The 18,355-nt window shown below is 46.9% G+C and overlaps 2 protein-coding genes across 2 annotated transcripts in view; one reads left to right on the top strand and one right to left on the bottom strand.

Annotated features, from left to right (window-relative positions):
- Nucleotides 1-709: 709 nt before the first annotated feature.
- CAPG (capping actin protein, gelsolin like) lies at nt 710-8,061 on the top strand. The gene is made up of 9 exons (XM_007948888.2): nt 710-732; nt 909-1,081; nt 1,183-1,337; nt 1,534-1,701; nt 3,033-3,182; nt 3,566-3,658; nt 5,014-5,146; nt 7,304-7,392; nt 7,996-8,061. Exons 1-9 carry the CDS (start codon nt 710-712, stop codon nt 8,059-8,061), a joined length of 1,050 nt encoding a protein of 349 aa, XP_007947079.1.
- Nucleotides 8,062-12,828: 4,767 nt separating this feature from the next.
- The window catches only part of ELMOD3 (ELMO domain containing 3), a 55,640-nt gene continuing 50,113 nt past the window's right edge, over nt 12,829-18,355 (bottom strand). The window contains exons 9-11 of the mRNA XM_007948906.2: nt 13,949-14,025; nt 13,491-13,618; nt 12,829-13,031 (exon numbers count right to left, since the gene is read on the bottom strand). Coding sequence (XP_007947097.2) covers nt 12,829-13,031; nt 13,491-13,618; nt 13,949-14,025 — 408 coding nt within the window. The remainder of the gene's footprint in view (nt 13,032-13,490; nt 13,619-13,948; nt 14,026-18,355) is intronic.

Here is an 18,355-nt window from a genome sequence, read left to right as displayed (position 1 = left end):
GTTTCTATTTATTAACTTCTGCTCTTATTTTTATTACTTCTTTTCTTCTGATCATTTTAGACTTCATGTGCTTCTCCTTTTCTAGCATGTTTTTTAATGGCAGAAGGTCAGTTTATTTTAGACTTTTCTAATAAAAGCAATTATTGCTGAGAGAGCTGTGTTCTAGCCTTAAGAACCCAGAGTTAGGCATCTAGAAGCAGAAGGGGAGCTCAGCTTAGAGGTCTCAGCTGGGGGAAGACCACTGCTCAGTGGTCAGTGGCTTGTATTCGGCTAGCCACTTTCTAGCTGTGTGACCTTGGATTTAAGAATGTCTGAGCCTTGGTTCTTTGCCTGCATAATGAATCCAGTGATAATCCCCTCTCAGCTTCTGGAGATGAAGTAGTTGATGAATATAAAAGCCCTTAAAAAAAAGCAAACCAAATCTGCTACCATAGAATTGATTCTGACTCATATAGCAACCTCTGGTGGGTTTCCAAGGTTGTAAATCTTTATGGAAGTAGATTGCCTCATTTTCCTCCCACAGAGCAGCTGGTTGATTTGAACCACCAACCTTCTGGTTAGCAGCCACATGCCTTACCCACTACACCACCAGAACTCCTTATGAAAGCACCTAAGCCACCTGGAAAGGCCTTCTCAGACCAGTGCAAGGGATGGATGTCATGACGTTTTAAATAATAATGGCTTCTGTCTTTTCAGATCCCGAAACAACATGTACACGCCCATCCCCCAGAGGTAAGCTATGTGCCCATCCTCCTTCACCCCTTCCCCTTCCTCATTTCCAGGGGCCACTCCTCCTCACAGCTCTGCTTATGCCTAGGCTTCAGGCCCCAGGCCTGCTCAGATCTCTGGGCTTCTTAGACCCACTTTTCTTGGTCTGTGGCCACTACTAACTCTGTCCCCTCCTGCAGTAGCTCCCCGTTCCCAGCCTCTGTGCAGAATCCTGGCCTGCACATTTGGCGGGTGGAGAAGCTGAAGCCAGTGCCTGTAGCACCTGAGAACCAGGGTGTCTTCTTCTCGGGAGACTCCTACCTAGTGCTGCACAATGGCCCAGAGGAGCTCTCTCACCTGCACCTGTGGATAGGTAAGCTGGGATGGTGGGGCGCCTGGCCCGGGCAGTGGCTGGAGCTGGGGCTAGCACAGGTCTTATGAGCTTTTTCCCTGCCGCCTTCCTACCCATCCTAGGCCAGCATTCGTCTCGGGATGAGCAGGGGGCCTGTGCGGTGCTAGCCGTGCACCTCAACACCCTACTCGGGGAACGGCCTGTGCAGCACCGTGAAGTGCAGGGCAATGAATCTGACCTCTTCATGAGCTACTTCCCACGTGGCCTCAAGTACCAGGTTAGAGGCCACCTCCCAGCCCCCCGACCCTGTGGCTCCCCTCAGAGTCAGCCCCCGTTTCTGCTGGTTCTCACCCTGCAGAAGGCCTGGGTGCCCTCAGGCCTGGGTCTTCACCTCTCCACCTGTTTCCTGATGGGATGAGTATGAGGGGCTCCAGATCACCCATCAGCCCACTCAGGCCAGCTGTCTGCTGCAGGAAGGCGGTGTGGAGTCAGCATTTCACAAGACTTCCCCAGGGACCACCCCAGCTGCCGTCAAGAAACTCTACCAGGTGAAAGGGAAGAAGAACATTCGTGCCACAGAGCGAGCACTGAGCTGGGACAGCTTCAACACTGGGGACTGCTTCATCTTGGACCTGGGCCAGGTGGGTGGGTAGGGCTGAACTTCACACTGTTTTAGCACCATCCTTTAAAAGGAAAGGGGACCAGGAGGCCAGGAGAGAGGGAGGAAGCTGAGGAGCTATAAGTCTGTTCCCAGTTGGGCCACTTCAGCCATTAGAAACATCCCTTTATTTGTGAGGACAGAAATTGGCCTCCTTTTGACTTCTTGCCATTGCCTCTAATACTGGAGCTTACTCCCTCCTTCTCCTGAAAGCCTTTGATGCTTAGAAGTTAGCTGCCTACCAGACGATTCATTAATTTACTCACTCATCCATTCATTCACTGGATCTATGATGCCCTCTCTGAGCTAGCACTGGGACCACAATGCTGGATAGAAAAGTCCTGGTCCCCAAGCTTTTCCTGGGATGGCAGCCAAGATGCATCTGTCACCTGTCATAACATATGGCAGTATGTGATGAGGGCTTTATGGGAGCCAGTGGCTGTGGGCTGGGGGAGCTGGGAGATAGGGGCCTCAAGCCTGAGCCAAAGCCACTTGTCCCAAGAAGGTGCCCTTTGACTAGACCTTCATGGAGCAGGTAAGCTGAGCCAGAGGTGGGGAAGTGCAGGAACACAGATGGAGACAGAAGTGAAGGGGTAGGAATAGGAGCTGTGGGAAAGAAAATTGTTGAAGAAAAGTGAGACTCAGGTTATGAGGAGATTGAATGTTTGTCTAAGGAGTATGGACGGCATCTTGTAGTACTGGAGATTCTTGGGCAAGAAGATCAACCCAGGGGTTATTTGTAAGGTAGATTAGAAGCTTTGAGGTGGAGCCAGTGAATGGATCTTGTAATAAACGGTTCAGGAGTCTTGAGACGTTTTGCCTGGCAGCAGGTATGGGAAGGGGTGAGATAGAGGTTCAAGGATGGCCTTCACCCAGTCATCCTTTCAATAAATATTTACTTTGTGTCTATATGGGAGCGGGGCTCTGCCTTAGCATTTGACATACACCAGTGAACAAAACAAAATAAAACAAAAATGTCATCACTAGAGAAACTTACTTTCTAGTCATGGGAGATAGATTATAAATATAAAGAAATAAATATATGGCAATAAGTGATGTGGGGAAAAAACAGGAGGGGAGATGGGATGGGCAAAGCCACTCAAAGAGGGTTGTCATTGCCATTATCAGGGAGGGCTCTGGATCTGCTTCTGCCTTTTTGATCATCCTGCCTTAGCGGACGGCTCTGCCGAGAGAGAGAGAGAGAGAGAGAGAGAGAGAATCCTTCCTCTTCCTCTGAGCTGTCTCCCCACACACTGCCAAGGGAAACAGCGTTCAGGCAGCTGGCTTTGACCTGGCCTCTCTGCTTCCCTTCAGACCATCTTGGCCTGGTGTGGTGGAAAGTCCAACATCTTGGAGCGCAACAAGGCCCAGGACTTGGCTCTGGCCATTCGGGACAGCGAGCGGCAGGGCAAGGCCCAGGTGGAGATCGTCACTGAGGGGGAGGAGCCTGCCGAGATGATCCAGGTAGTAGGGATGTTGATGTAGGTGGCTGGGACCCTCTGCTTGGAAGCAGTCAAAAGAGGTGGTGATCATCTGGAGGGCATGAGGGTGCCAGTGGAGGGTGGCAGAGAAGGGCCTGGGATACTAATGAGGACTGGGGCTGGCTCACAGGGTGCCTTTGTGTGATTCAGAATAAGGCACTCACTGTGGGTGGATGCAGCCTTGAGGACAACTGGGCTGGCTGGTGCAGTGGACTGGACCCAGACTCACTCCCCTCTGCTGGGTGTCCTTGTTCAGGACATAGCTTAGTCTCCCCAGAAGTGGTGGCCCTGGGCATGATGGGTTGAGAAGGTCTGGGGCAGATGCCCAGGAGTCCCTATAAACCTGGCCTATCCCTGCCCCTGCAGGTCCTGGGCCCCAAACCTTCTCTGAAGGAGGGCAACCCTGAGGAAGACCTTACAGCTGACCAGACAAATGCCCATGCCGCAGCCTTGTATAAGGTGGGAGCCTACACAGAGCAGCTGGGGGTGCATGCAGGGCTAAAGTGAGGGGAGAAAAGGAGTGGAAGGTCGGGTGGGGTTTTAGGGAGGTTGTTCTTGGGTTGGAAGTGAGAAAGGTATGGGAAGAGAGTGGATGTCATGCCCCCCTCAGTAGAGAAATACCACTTCACTTCTGGCTCATTCTTGGAGAAAGGAGGTTTGAAGCCATCGATAAGCTTTGCTTTATTTATTTTTTGCAATTATTTATTTATTTTAATGAAATATAATTTATATACAGTGAAATACACAAAACTAAAGTGACAGGGGTCAATGCATTTTTTTTTTTTTTTTTTTTGGCAGTGTTCCCTCCCCTCCCCTCTCACCCCTGGTAACCAACAAAGAGTTTTCCTTCCATATATAAACCTTTCCTTGACCCTCCACAACAATGAACTAATACTGTATTTGTCCTTCTGTGATTGACTTATTTCACTCAGCATAATGTCCCCAAGTTCATCCATATTATGCAGTGTTTTGCAGACTCTACATTATTCTTTAGTACTGAATAGCCTTCCATTATGTGTATGTACCATAGTTTGGTCATCCACTCTTCCGCTATAAATCTTTCCACTTTGTTGTTGTTGTTATGTGCCCTCGAGTCAAACCAGACTCATAGTGACCCCTCCTTGGGTTTCCGAGGCAGTATCACTACGGAAGTAGGATTTGTTGTTGTTGTTGTTATATGCCATGGAGTTGGCCCCGACTCATAGTGACCCCTCCTTGGGTTTCCGAGGCAGTATCACTACGGAAGTAGGATTGCCCAACCTTCCTTCCGAGGAGTGGCTGGTGGGTTTGAGCCTTCTGGTTAGCAGTCAAGTGCTTTAGCCACTATGCTACCAGAGCTCCCGTCAAACCAGACTCATAGCGACCCCTCCTTGGGTTTCCGAGGCAGTATCACTACGGAAGTAGGATTGCCCAACCTTAATCCACTTCTGTATAGTCCCTGTCAAAGCTCAGGGCTCCAGGATTATCTTCTGTATCTCTGTCAATTGGTTTTTCTTTTCTTTGTTGAAGAGGGTCTGTGTCACTTGTCTGCCTATTCCTCCATCTTACTGGAAGTTTGTTTGTATTTATTTGTAATTTGAAATTCCACCTAATTCCAAAAATGGATTTTGCCCACTGTGCTGCAGTGGTTGAGGCTTATGGGAAGGGGTGAGGGTTTTCAGTGCATTCCTCCCTGTCCCCTGTCTGCTCCTGAGGGCCTGGGAGTGGTGTGTAGGGGTGGAGCAGACAGACTCCAGAGGACAGGCAGAGCCGGAGGGAGGTGTACAGGTGTGGGGGATGGGGAGTGGGATCTAGCATTGCCCTTTCTTCCCCAGGTCTCTGATGCCACTGGGCAGATGAACCTGACCAAGGTGGCTGACTCTAGTCCCTTTCCTCTCGAGCTGCTCATATCTGATGACTGCTTCGTGCTGGACAATGGGCTCTGTGGCAAGATCTACATCTGGAAGGGTATGTGTGGCCTCTCCACTCCAGCCCCAGACTCCTGCAACTACTGTGCCTCAGCAGGCCTCCCGTGGAAGAGTTCTGCTTGCCTGGCTGTTTTTCAGACCCAGCCTCTGGAAGCCTGGGTGCTTCCGGCTGAGGGCTTTCCTTTTGCTGTTCCCACCCTCTAAGTCCTGGGCAGTGGCTCTGAAACTTGAGCACTGATCAGAATCGCCAGCCTGAGGGCCTGTTAAAATCCCCATCCCCGACTAGATGGCACATAACAACAACAAGGTCTGGGGTGGTGCCCAAGAAGTTGCATTTCTAACAAGGTTCCTGGTCAAACTGATGCTATTGGTCCAGGGACCCCACTTTGAGAGCCCCTTTTCTACAGAATTCCTAGGTCTTTGGGGCTTCAAGAACCCCCTGATTCTGAGATTCTGCTTTGAGGTGTGTTAGAGATAAATTTTAGATAAATTAAACGTACCTTTATGCAGTGGATGATGAACCTGTAGAACCTGTTTGTCCAAGAGGTAGTAGCAGCTGGAAATAGAAACACTGGTATGCAGGAGCCTGTTCTGCTTGTTTGACTATACCAAATTGTTGAAACAAAGCTCTTGTGTGATACTTGCAGCCTCCAGTTACTTTCCTATGGTTGTCTTTTCTTAAGCATGTCTCCCATCCTGTGCAGATGATAAAGTCTTGAAAGCAAGAACCACACTATCTCTAGTGTCTTGACAAAATAGCACTTGCTCAATTAATGTTCATGGGATCAACTGAGGTTAGGAAGATGAAGTAGTTTGGTGTTTTAGTGTAGCTGCTGCCAGGCAATGAGGACTGTTGTTGAGTGCTGTTGAGTAGATCTTGGCTCACTGCAGCCCCATGTAGAACTAACTACCCCATGGGGTTTTCTAGGCTGTAATCTTTCTGGGAGCAGATCACCAGGTCTTTCTCCTGTGGAGCAGTGGGGAGGGTCTGAATCACCAAACTTTAAATTGGCAGCTGAGTGCTTAACCATTGCACTATAAGAGCTCCTTAGTTAGTACTCACTGCTGTTGGGTTTCCATGGCTGTAAATCTTTACAGAAGAAGAATGCCTCATCTCTTTTCTAGGGAGCGGCTGGGGGGTTCAAACCACCGACCTTTTATTGGTCCTTAAAAATAGCAGAAATGAAGGTGAAAGGGGAGGGCCTGGAGCAACAAGTGGCACTGGCAGGATTCAGAGAGGGAAGGAATAGGAAGAGAGAAAATTGTGGCACTGGGGCTGACCTCCTCCCACAGGACAGGGCACACTTCCCATGGAATCAACGCCAGGTGTGGAGGGGTTTCCAGAACCACTCCCAGAAGCTTATTTAACTCAAAGCAAACAAACTATTACGAAGAGGGAAACAGGACGAAACAGGAAGCTTGAGGGGCCAGGAAGAGAAGTGTCTCATGGGCAGGGGTGAAGCCGGTCGATTCAAAGAGGAAGGATATAGCATATTAATCTCAGATATATTGTACTTGCTAGATATTTTTAATAGCCTGACTGGAAAGCCAACCAAATTCACAACTTTATTCCCATGGAAAAAAATGCCTTAAACTAGAGCACAGTTTGTGTGAAAGGGACAGCCTGCAGGAATAAATGGATCACTCTGTGGACATGGTTTGTAAAGGATTTTAGTTGGCATAATCATTAGGCATGTGTAGACATAGGCCTCATGAAGTACATTCATTGCCATCAGAAATCACACTCCTTTGTTCTATTTCACTTTACAAAAAAAGGCTTGGTAAGAGAGTACAGCTGACAGACTCAAGAAGCAAGGAGTCCTGCTGGGGGGATCCCTGGCCTTAAGAGTTTGATGCCAGGGAGAATACCCATGCTTCTCCCTGAAATATCCCTGGAGCACTGGTTGGAACCAAAGGTTCTGATGATTGAACAGTGAGAAGGGTGAGAAGCCCAGGTTTTCATCTAGCTTAGAGCCGCCAAGTTGGGAGAAGTCTCAGGGGCTGACTTTATACCTCCAAGAACTCCTCAGCATTCTTGGGACTTCCTGGCCCATTTAACTTTTTAAAAAATTGGTCTAGTTTTTAAAAGTTGCCAGCTATCTGCTGGACCCCCTTAAATTTTCCTAAGAAAATGGGATGGGAGCAAAAGAGAATCCCTGTCCTTTTTTTTTAAAAAAAAAATCTTCCTGTGATCCAGGGCGAAAAGCTAACGAGAAGGAGCGGCAGGCGGCCCTCCAAGTGGCCGAGGGCTTCATCTCCCGCATGCAGTATGCCCCAAACACTCAGGTGAGGGGAAACCCCATGCTCCCCAACCCTATTCCTGGGCTCATCCTGTGGCCTCCTACCCCCCAGGCTGGACAAGAATGGCAGGACAGCCTCGGGCACAGTCAGGAGCATTCCAGCCCCCTTACCAGACACATACAGTGCAAAAGCACTTCTTAAATCTTCAAAATTTAAGAAGACGTGATTTTCCTAAGAGGATCCTGGGCAGCAGCCCCTGGAAGCCCGGAGTACTGGGTCTACCTCTGAATAGTTTGTGTTCCTTCTCTGGGCCATGACTCCTGGCTGGTTCCACCCCTTCTAGCCCTAGCATGGCAGTGGCTCATCAAGCTATTCCCAGAGGCACTGATAAGACTCATCTATAATTGGTGACATCTGTCAGACTGTGCACTCATGTCTTTGAGGCCGTCGCTAGTCTTAGCCTGTGTCCCTGTAATCTGGTTTCCCATTTCTTGGTTTACCTGGAGGAGTGGCCCTGGTCTGGATTGAACGTGGGCTCAGGCCCAGTGCCTCACAACCTCCTGCTTGGCTCCAACCCTTTCTGTCCTCTCTGGTGGAGGCTGAGGTGGCATCCCTGTGAGCCAGACCTCTCTCCTACTGTCTTTGCAGGTGGAGATTCTGCCTCAGGGCCGCGAGAGTCCCATCTTCAAGCAATTCTTCAAGGACTGGAAATGAGGGCTCACATCTCTCTCCCCGCTACTCTCTCGCCTGGGCACCTTCTGCCTGCTTGTTCCTCCTCTGGCACATGGTCACTGTGGACAAGCGCCCCCTTTCCCCTCCCTGGATATCCAATAAAGCAAATATTTTCCCTGGCTCTCCACCTTTACTGCACACCATAGCACCATACCACAACCATGATCATATCATACCCATTCTGTCAAGCTGATTCCAATTCATGGTGACCCCGTGTGTCACAGGGTTTTCTCTTGGCTGTGATCTTGACAAAGGCCTATTGCCAGGCCCTTCTTCTGTGCTACCTCTGTCAACCTTTAGGTTAGTTGTTGTTGTTGTTATTTGCCGTTGAGTTGGCCCTGACTCATAGCAACCCCTCCTTGGGTTTCCGAGGTAGTACCACTAGAAGAAGGATTGCCCAACCTTCCTTCCAAGGAGTGGCTGGTGGGTTTGAACTGCCAGCCTTCTGGTTAGCAGTCAAGTGCCTTAGACACTATGCTACCAGAGCTCCTTTTAGGTTAGTAGTCAAGCGCAAACCATCAGTGCCACCCAGGGACCTACCTGCACTGCATGGCCTGGGCTAGTTTTCACGGCCCCCACCTGTTCACCCTGCTTATGGCTGTGCTGGAGGCAGAGTAGCACACAGATGGCAACTCCACAGCTCCCAAGGGTTCTGAGCCTCCTCTGGGGCCAGATCTGGCTTTGCATGACTGAGGCAAAGGGGCTGGGAGTGCCAGGCAGGCACTGCTGTGAACCCAATAGGAAGGTGGCACAGCTCCAGGCCTCAGGATCACTTTCACCTAGGGGTTCAGCTCAGTCTCACATTCCCAGCCTGGGGAAGGTTGTGACGGGCTCGGGATGCGTATCTATTTAAGCCAGTATTTCCTGAGACGCCCTAATAAACCACCACAAGGCTGATTCCAAATGCCCTGTGCTCACCGAGCAAGAAGACAACTCTTCACTACTGTACAGAAATCTGGCTTGTTACTGCATGTCACATTGCTTTGTTGTTTGGGTGATAAGCCCAAGGCTACCGTGGGGCGATGGGAAGAGCACTAGCCTGGCAGTCAGGAGTTCTCGTTCTCACCCTGTCTCTATTTGATCTTGCACAAGGATCATTAGTTCATTCTCTTGTATAACTGGATGGTGAATGGAATACCAAAGGCAAACAAAACTCCACTTGCCATAGAGTCAGCTCTGACTCATGGTGGCCCCACGTGTGCCAGAGTAGAACTGTGCTCCACAGGATTTTGAATGGCTGATTTTTTGGAATTAGGCCATGAGGGCTTTCTTCTGAGGTGCCTCTGGGTGGATTTGAACCTCCAACCTTTTGGTTAGCAGCCTGAGAATATTAACTGTTGGTACCACCTAAGGACTCCTCAAAGAATAGACAGCTCAATAGGGGTGAGACACGAGTAGCCAAAAAGGTCCCATTCTAGAGAATATGACTCAGGGGGGAATGGCCATGGTGTGAGTCTGTATAAGTCTGGCCAAGAGCCCCCGAGGCCTGGCAAGGCTGCAGCTGCCCTGACCCACTCACCCCCGTCACTCCCAACCGTGGGCCCTAAGAGCTGCTGAGCTCTGATACACTAGACTCACCCATCTAAACATCTAAACAAACAAAAATCCTGTCCAAGTTCATCTTGAGTTTGTGCCAAGAAGCACAGAAAAATCAGCTCCACTGCTCTGCTAGCCCCTCCACGGAAACGTGGAACCTGCACCGACAGTCTATGAGAAGAGTGCATGCCATGGATGGTTTTTAAAAGGGCAGAGAGTAAAGGCTGCACTAAATCAGTAATTGACAATATTTGTAAGGTTGTTCGGCGTATACCATTTTCCTAAGACACATGCAGATAGTAAGATTTTTGCATCTCCTTTCAGAGGGTTTAGACACCCCTGTATCAAAAGAACTCCAATTTAAGTATACCTGGATTATGTATTGCTAACATCCCAATATACGAAATGATGAGCACTCTATTGTATGGAGAGCATCACACGGTGAGTGAATTGGGATAAACTGCTCCTGTAGATGAACACTGGCCTCCCCTCCAACCAGAGGCTCCTAGGGACTGAGGGGATCTCCAGAGATGTGCCTAGAGGCTGAGCATTCACAGTTGGGTCTGCTGAGTTACTTTCTGGTCTCAGAGCGAACAAATGGAGTAAGAAGGAAAGGAACCATTACACCAGTCACTCAAAAATAAAGGCTCAGCTGCTCTATTCTCCTCTGCATTCCAATCCCCAGAGTCCTTGATACAGTTAATACTTGACTGATAACAGAAAGGTTGATGGTTGAGTCCACCCAGAGGCACTTTGCAAAAGAGGCCTGGCAATTTACTTCCAAAAAAATTAGTCACTGAAAACCCTAGGGAACATGATTCTACTCCAATACACACAGGGTCATGAGGAATTGGAACTGACTCAACAGCAATTGGAAAAAAAAAAAAAAAAATCTAACGCCCCACCTGAGCCAAATAATCTTCCTATCATCTTGGCTAGTTAGCTAAGGACCCAGTTTGGAGGAAGGGGAACAAAAGATTAGTTCGGGTCAGGCAAAGATGAAAAATGCAAACTGCAGGGTTTGTGACTACCCTCATCCTGGAGCCATCTTGCCGAGCAGCCTGAAGATGCCTGAAGACTTGCGTCCAGCTGGAATGGACATCTGCCCTCCCACCTCTGTGATGGGCCCCAGCTCCAGAGGATACAATTTGGAGAGGCTTGCAGGGCCTGGACATGGTCTCCCACGGCTCTACTTAAGAAAGAACAAAGGACAGGAAAGCAGCCTAGCATTTGTAACTCCCCTTCAATAAAAGAGACCACCCAGGGGCTGGTTTGGGGGAAGGAGGCCAGTGATGTTCTGAAAGTAGAGCTCAGAGTGTGGGGAATGAAACTTCCTCACAGCCCAAGTACTGAAAGCTGAATGACAGCAAAGGCCAGGCCTTGGCAGAACCAGTGGTGCTCTGCTTGTCTGCCCCACTGCCAACTGAGATTACCCTGGCTGGGAGGCCCTGCTTTTGCAAACTGAAGAAATTAGGGAAAACCCATGTGGATGCCTCATATCAGTCAATCTTGAACACAAACCAGGACCATCTCTTCCACTGGCTAGAGCTTGCAAGGAGCTTCTGAGGCTGGCAAGTGTAGCCAAGGGCATCGCTTGTTCATCAGGATGGACATAATGTGAACTCAGCAGAAGTTTAGCCTGGGCAGAGGCAACCTGCTCCTTTCAGGAGCCCAGGATCAGTGCCAGAACCCCCTCTCTCCCTTTTCTGTGCTTTCATCTGCTGGAGTGCCTATAGTGCTAACTAACCATGCCTGGCATTAGAGGGCCACAAAAAGGTGCCAACGTGAGGATAAAGATTTTGTTTTGTTAGGCCAACAACATATTGTTAGAATAAAACTCTGTATTTTTAGTTAAGATACCATTTCTTTAAAACCTGGCTTCAACCTTGTGTTGCAATTAACTTGGTCTCTCTCTGAGTTACAGTTACTAGTTCCTGCTGCATTCTGTGATTTAAGACAGAGCCATCTATGTCAACAAAGGCTCTTGGGCTGGACGTTAGGACCTGTCACCTAGCCTTTGACAAACACCGATGGAGCCTCTTAAGGATTACCTGACTGCCGAGGACTCACAGGAAACATTCATTTCTTAATTACCCATTGTCCCATCTAACTTGTGGAAAACGGTTCATTAATCCTACATATGTGTTAAGTCTCTTTTTCGTTTAGTATAAAAACCCCTGGTTGCAAACACTGAGCAGAGTGGGTATTTTTGGAACCACTGAAGACCCCATCTGTCTCTCGTTGGTGCACCTCCTAATTAAACTCATCTTCTCCATGAGCTCTGGTGTGGACTACGGTTGCACCACTCCAGGGCAGAATGCAACATTTTTTGGTTAACACAAAAAAAATTTTCTCAGAAGAAAACACCTGGTACATTAAACTAGAAAGAATCTTTTATTTGTGAACTGCTCGTATATGAAATTCACGTGCCCTCAAGGCTAGAAAGCCATCCTTGATGTGAACTGAAGAGCCTCCATAGATGAGGAAGCCCTAGTTTCAGGGCCATTAGGGTGAGGGTAGCAATGGCAGATAGTGGAATGGCCATTTCCACATCATAAATAATGGGGGAGGGGGAAGGACTGGGGAAACAAATGAGGGGGACAAGGGGCCAGAAACCCTAGAGGGGACCCTGAGACTGACCAAGTCAATGGGAGAGAAAAGCCTGGCCAGCTGAGGGCTCCCGTGGCTGACTTGGTTCACGCTGCCCACAGCTAGCTGCTGCCCCCTGCTGACTGCTGCCACTGCTCTCTCCTCCCTTTGGTTCTAACTAGTCTCCTAGGCCTACAGACACAGGGCCGGAAAGATGGGCTGCCCAGGGAGTCAGAATTCTGGTATTCTCGACTGAGGCTATCATAGGGATATGTGTAACATGGGGATATGTGTAACATCCAGATGGGGTTTTTCCATCACACTCTTTCTGAAGTAACTTGAGATCTACAACTGTAAACTACAGTCCAATTAAAATTAAGGCATATTCTCCTTGTTCTGGAGACAGGTCTGCGGGGAGCGGGTCAAATCCAACCCATCCAATGTCTCATGTAGGTAACGGTCCTTGGCTTTCCCTGACCAAGCCCAAGAGCTTCCTACCCCCACCTGCTGAGACAGTGAGGGGCTGGCTTAGCCAGAGTGGCCCTGACACAGCCTGCTGTGGTCCTTTGAAAGCTCCCATGGCCCTGCCTTCAAGTCTGTCCATCAGTCAGCCTCTGGGGTTGGTCAGATTGTCCACGTGCCTTCAGATGAGTGGAGTGGCAGCTCACACACACCTGTGAAGGTGAGATCCTTGGAGTGAGAAGCTTGGGGTCCACAGTACTTCGGTGCTCCCAACAAGGAGGCCTGTCCCTTTGACACCCCAGCCAAATAGATCTCCAAGGTCTTAAGCAGCCGCCTTGGGCTCTTCTTGGCCAACAATTCCAAGTCTGGAATAGAGGATTGGGGAACAAAAGGCATGAGGGATCATTAGACTGTACAATACTCATGGTCTTAAGGCTAGTAGCTCTACGGAGTTCCCCTAACCCACGTTATGGAGAGAAAGGTGAGTCTTCTAAGATGAAGAGATGACCAGATGGGGAGACCTAGAAGCCAGATCTAGCCATAGGGACTATACATTCTACCCTGTCTGGGGCAAATCTCAATTTCTAATGGTCAGTCCAACTTCCAATTTTTGATTCAGAAAATATGATCATCATAGGTATAAGGCCATGAAGGCAGGAAAGTGGTAGTAGAGAAAGCTGAAGTACCAAGAAGCTGGAATTTGAGAAATCACAGATGGAGGTTGTGGGGAAGTGAACTATAGCCAAAACCAGTCTAGCGACCAGGCCTAGTCCCTGAACCTGGGGATGCTAGGAGCATAGGTCTCCCTGGGAAGAAGTGCTTACCTTTGAGGACGAAGCCTGAGTCTGAGATGGTTTTCTGCTGTGTCTTCCAGACATAGGCAAGGCGGAGGAAAGTGGCTGCATAGAAACTGTTTACCACTGGGATTACTGTTTGCTGCCGATTACACTCCCTACAGGACAAGGGAGATGATTTGCTCATGAACAAAGCTGACCCTTGGTTCCCTTCTACCCGTCCCAGGAGAATAGGCCTGAGCCCGTGGGCCTGAGCCAGCACAGACAAAGGACACCCCACCAGTTCCCTGGCAGCTTTCACATCAGAGGTCAGAGCTGAAGAAGAGAGATGGTGGAGGGGGAGGGAGGAGAGTGCAAGTGGACTTTGTCCAGGTCCTCCAGGAACCAGTGGGTGAGGAAGAGAGTTGGGGAAACTAGGGTGGGAATGAGTGAGGCTCTGCTGGATCACTCTAATCAGCTGGCCGGAGGTAAGCAGTGTGGGGACTCACCTGGTGAGACACTCCTCCCTTAAGGCCTGGATTGCGATACGGGTGATATTCACTGACATCAGACAGAAGGGGAATTGCTGGAATGGAGGGGGCAGTGGGTCAGTGGCAACAACTCTGGCCTTGTGTTTCCCATCATGGACAGCCCAGGGTGGCCAGCAGGTACTAATGACAATTACAGTACCAGAGGCAGAAGCTGATACCATTGAGCACTTATACTTTATTTTCACAAGAATCTTCCCATCTTATAGACAGGAAACTGAGACTCAGGAACCTCAGGTAACTTTCCTAAGGTGTCAGAACCAAAGTTCCAACTGAGGTCAATGTGCTCTGAAGCTGGTGTGCATAACCCCTGTGCTAGCACTCCAGTGTCTTCAACAGGCCCACTCACGCACTCTCCTTGGCTTTCACCAGCCCCACCCTCTGGAATGAAGATGAATACAAGAGAGGGTCTTGGGGATCTTCGACATAAGCGCCATCCTGGGTGAAGTCAAGTCACTAATCATTATAAAAACTCTATGAGATAAGTTTTATTACCTACAGTTTCTATTTCCTACGATCCCTACCTCACAGAGTTGCTGTGAGGATTAATTAATATATGCAAAATACTAAGCACAGCACCTGGTCCAAGCAGGTGCTAACAAATGTTTATAATTATTACCTTTGCCTCAACATGGGCAGCTGAGGTCAGCAGCAATGCATTTATAACTTCATGTTATAGATCAGTATTGCCTATTTAATTATCATATAATCTTACACAATTATCTGCCCTTTCCCACGAATTTTTCAGTCTAAAAAATAAATAGGAGAACAAAAACATGGGAGCGAGCATAATAAACAGTGGATCTAAAGCGTCATTCACACTTGAGAACATCTTATAACCCCATTTATTAAAAATCAGTGAAAAACAGGAATTCAGATATAAAAATCTAAAATACCTCCTTTCATTTAGCAATTCCTTTAGAATACTAAAGCTAAAATACTACACAGTCTGTATTAGGGAACTGACTAAAAGACAGCAGAGGAAATCACATCTGGACCTTTTTTTTTTTTTTTTTTTTTAATTTGGGTGAAAGTTTACAGAGCAAAATCATTTTCCATTCAACAGTTCATACACATTTTGTTTCATGACACTGACTGCAATCCTCATACTGTAACAGCTTTCTTCCCACTTCCTCCCTGTGGTTACCTTTTCCCTACACCCTTCTTTCCTATGCATTTCTGCCCTCAGAACTATCTCCCTCTGCAAATGCTGCCCTTCTGATAGCCCATGGTTGATTGTTTTAAGGAGTGTACCTACCTGGTATAAATGTTCACTGTATATGTCTGTCTACTGTTTGGCTGGGGGCCATGGGAGTGAGATAAATTCTAGGCCCAAAGGGTGACTAGGGGCCACAGTTTCAGGGGTTTCACCAGTTTCTATCTGATCGGTAAGCCTGGTCTTTTTTTATATAATTTTGAGTTTTGTTCCACATTTTTCTCCCATTCTATCCAGGATCTCCTATTTTGATCCCTTTCTGAGTAGTTGACAGTGATAGCTGGGCATCATCTCATTCTGCTGGTCTCAGGGTCATGTAGGTTATGGTTTGCATGGCCCACTAGCCCCTTGGACTAAATGCTTCCATGTATCTTTGGTTTTCTTCATTCTTCTTTGCTCCAGATGAGGGGAGACCAATTGTTGCAACTTATATGGCTGCTTGCAAGCTTTTAAGACCCCAGCTGCTACCCACCAAAGTAAGATGCAGAATATTTTGTGTAGTATGTTATGCCAATTGAGCTTGATGTCCATCACAACCTTGGTTATATATAGGCATTCATATAGCACATACAAATAAGTACATCGAAATATCATCTGCCGAAGATGGCTGAATAGGCAGACAAGCTACACAGAACCTCTTCAACAAAGAAAAGAGAAACCAATTGACACTGATACAGAAGATAATCCTAGAGCCCTGAGCTTTGAAAGGAAGGATACAGAAGTGGATTAAACACCAACTAGTAGAAGAACCTGAATGAAAACAGTGAGTAAGGAGATAAACAGAGCTGCAGACTGTCAGCTACCCTGACGGCACAGACAGCCTGAATATTTCCAAGTGGTGTTAGGACCTGAGAATTAACCTAAAAATCGGCTCTGCTCACCAAGGGCTCCATGGATGACTGCACTGGTGGCTGATGATTAAACAGGGAAACAGCAGAGATGGAGAAAAACTGAGCTGTGGACTTTTGGCTGTCTGGAGATTGCAGCCATTTTGAATGTTTACAAGTGGTGGCTATTTTGGATTTTAAAGTGACAGCATTCTCATTCAGATTCCAGGGACCTAAGAACAGGCTCCACTCGTCAAAGACAGCACAGACATACAGGAGGCTGGCACCTGGAAAGAGACAAGTGCTGAGTGCGTAAGTGCTACCAACTAGTGAATAGAGGAGTACAGTGCCCTACTTATTCAGGTAATATCCAAACAAAACAAAGAAAATGAAAATCTTGGGCGAATCATTCCAACATACAATCACCAATTAAATATAAACACAAAAACATCACCAATTGTTGCAACTTATATGGCTGCCTGCATATCTTAGGCCACAAAGCAAGCCTCAATAAATTTAAAAACATTGAAGTACTGCAAAGCGTCTTCTCAGATAACAATGCTATAATATTAGAAATCAAACATAGGAAAATCAATGGAAAAAGAGCAAACACATGGAAACTGAGTAACGCCCTCTTTGAAAATGACTAGGTAATAGATTTTCAAATTTGTTGGAATGTCATTAAAAAATAAAATAAAAAAATTCCTTGAATCAAATGAGAATGAAAATACAGCATACCAAAATCTTTGGGACACAGGAAAAGCAGTGATCCGAGGTCAATTTATATAAAAAAATGTACACATCAAAAAGAAGAGTCAAAATCAACACCTTAACCCAACATTCCAACAATTAGGAAAAAAGCAGCAAAAAAAGTCTACAGTCACCGGAAGAAAAGAAATAATAAAGATTCAAGCAGAAATCAATGAAACAGAAAATAGAAAGACAATAGAAAAAATCAACAAGACTAGAGGTTGGTTCTTTGAGAAGATTAATAAACTTGACAAACCACTGGCAAATTTAACAAAGGAAAAAAGGGAGAGAATACAAATAACACAAATAAGAAACAAATTGGGCAATGTCACAACAGAATCAACAGAAATTAAAAGGATATCAGGATACTATGAAGAACTATACTCCAACAAATTTGAAAATCTAGAGGAAATGGACAGATTTCTAGAAACATACTGCTCACCTAAACTAATACAGACTGAGGTGGAAAATTTAAACAGACCCATAACAAAGGAAGAAATTGAACAGGTCATTAAAAAATACAGAACAGAAATGAGAATCAGAAATAGATCGATCAACCCAAGGTCAGCTGATTTTTGACAATGGGCTGACATCCATTAAATGGGGAAGAGATGGCTCCTTTAACAAATGGTGACTCCAGATGCATCAAAGACTTAAATGTGGGGGGGCGGGCGGAGAAAGTCTCTGGCCCAGGCAGTTTGGGAGAATTCTACCAAACGCTCAGAGAAGAACTGACACCAATGCTACTCAAACCATTCCAGAACATAGAAAAGGATGGAATCCTCCCAAATTCATTTTATGAAGCAAAAAAAAAAGTTTTGATACCAAAACCAGGCAAAGACATCACTAAAAAGGAAAACTACAGACCAATATCCCTCATGAATGTAGATGCAAAAATATTCAACAAAATACTAGCCAATAGACTCCAATAACATATCAAAAAAATAATACATTATGACCAAGTGGGGTTCATATCAGATATGCAAGGATGGTTCAACATTAGAAAAACAATCAATGTCACTCATCACATAAATAAAACAAAGGAAAAGAACCACATGAGCATACAATTGATGCAAAAAAGGCATTTGATAAAATCTAACACCCATTCCTGATAAAAACTCTCACCAAAATAAGAATTGAAGGGACATTCCTCAACATAATAAAGGGCATATACACAAAACCAACAGCCAACATTATTCTGAACAAGAGACTGAAACCATTCCCCTGGTCTGGTGAACAGGAACCAGACAAGGATGCCCTCTATCACCACTTCTATTCAACATTGTATTGGAAGTCCTGTTGTTGTTGTTGTTATGTGCCATCGAGTTGTATCCAACTCATAGCCACCCCTCCTTGGGTTTCCGAGGCAGTATCAATATGGAAGTAGATTGCCCCATCTTCCTTCCGAGGAGTGGCTGGTGGGTTTGAACTGCCAGCCTTCTGGTTAGCAGTCAAGTGCCTTTGGCACTACGCTATCAGAGCTCCTGGGAAGTCCTAGCCAGGGCACAATAAGGCAAGAAAGGGAAATCAAAGGCATCCAAATTGGTTAGGAAGAAGTAAAACTATCCATATTTG

This window comes from Orycteropus afer, unplaced genomic scaffold (genome assembly GCF_000298275.1).
Source record: "Orycteropus afer afer isolate SDZICR_OR568_19922 unplaced genomic scaffold, OryAfe1.0 scaffold00231, whole genome shotgun sequence".
Taxonomy (NCBI): Eukaryota; Metazoa; Chordata; class Mammalia; order Tubulidentata; family Orycteropodidae; genus Orycteropus; species Orycteropus afer.
This window is presented reverse-complemented; position numbering and strand designations above follow the sequence as displayed.

What these genes read in the sequence shown, in the direction of transcription:
- CAPG (XM_007948888.2), top strand. Translation starts at nt 710, where the DNA reads ATGTACACGCCCATCCCCCAGAG. An exon ending in TCATCTTGGACCTGGGCCAG is followed by an intron (nt 1,702 to 3,032) that starts GTGGGTGGGTAG and finishes GCTTCCCTTCAG; the next exon opens with ACCATCTTGGCCTGGTGTGG. An exon ending in AGCCTGCCGAGATGATCCAG is followed by an intron (nt 3,183 to 3,565) that starts GTAGTAGGGATG and finishes CTGCCCCTGCAG; the next exon opens with GTCCTGGGCCCCAAACCTTC.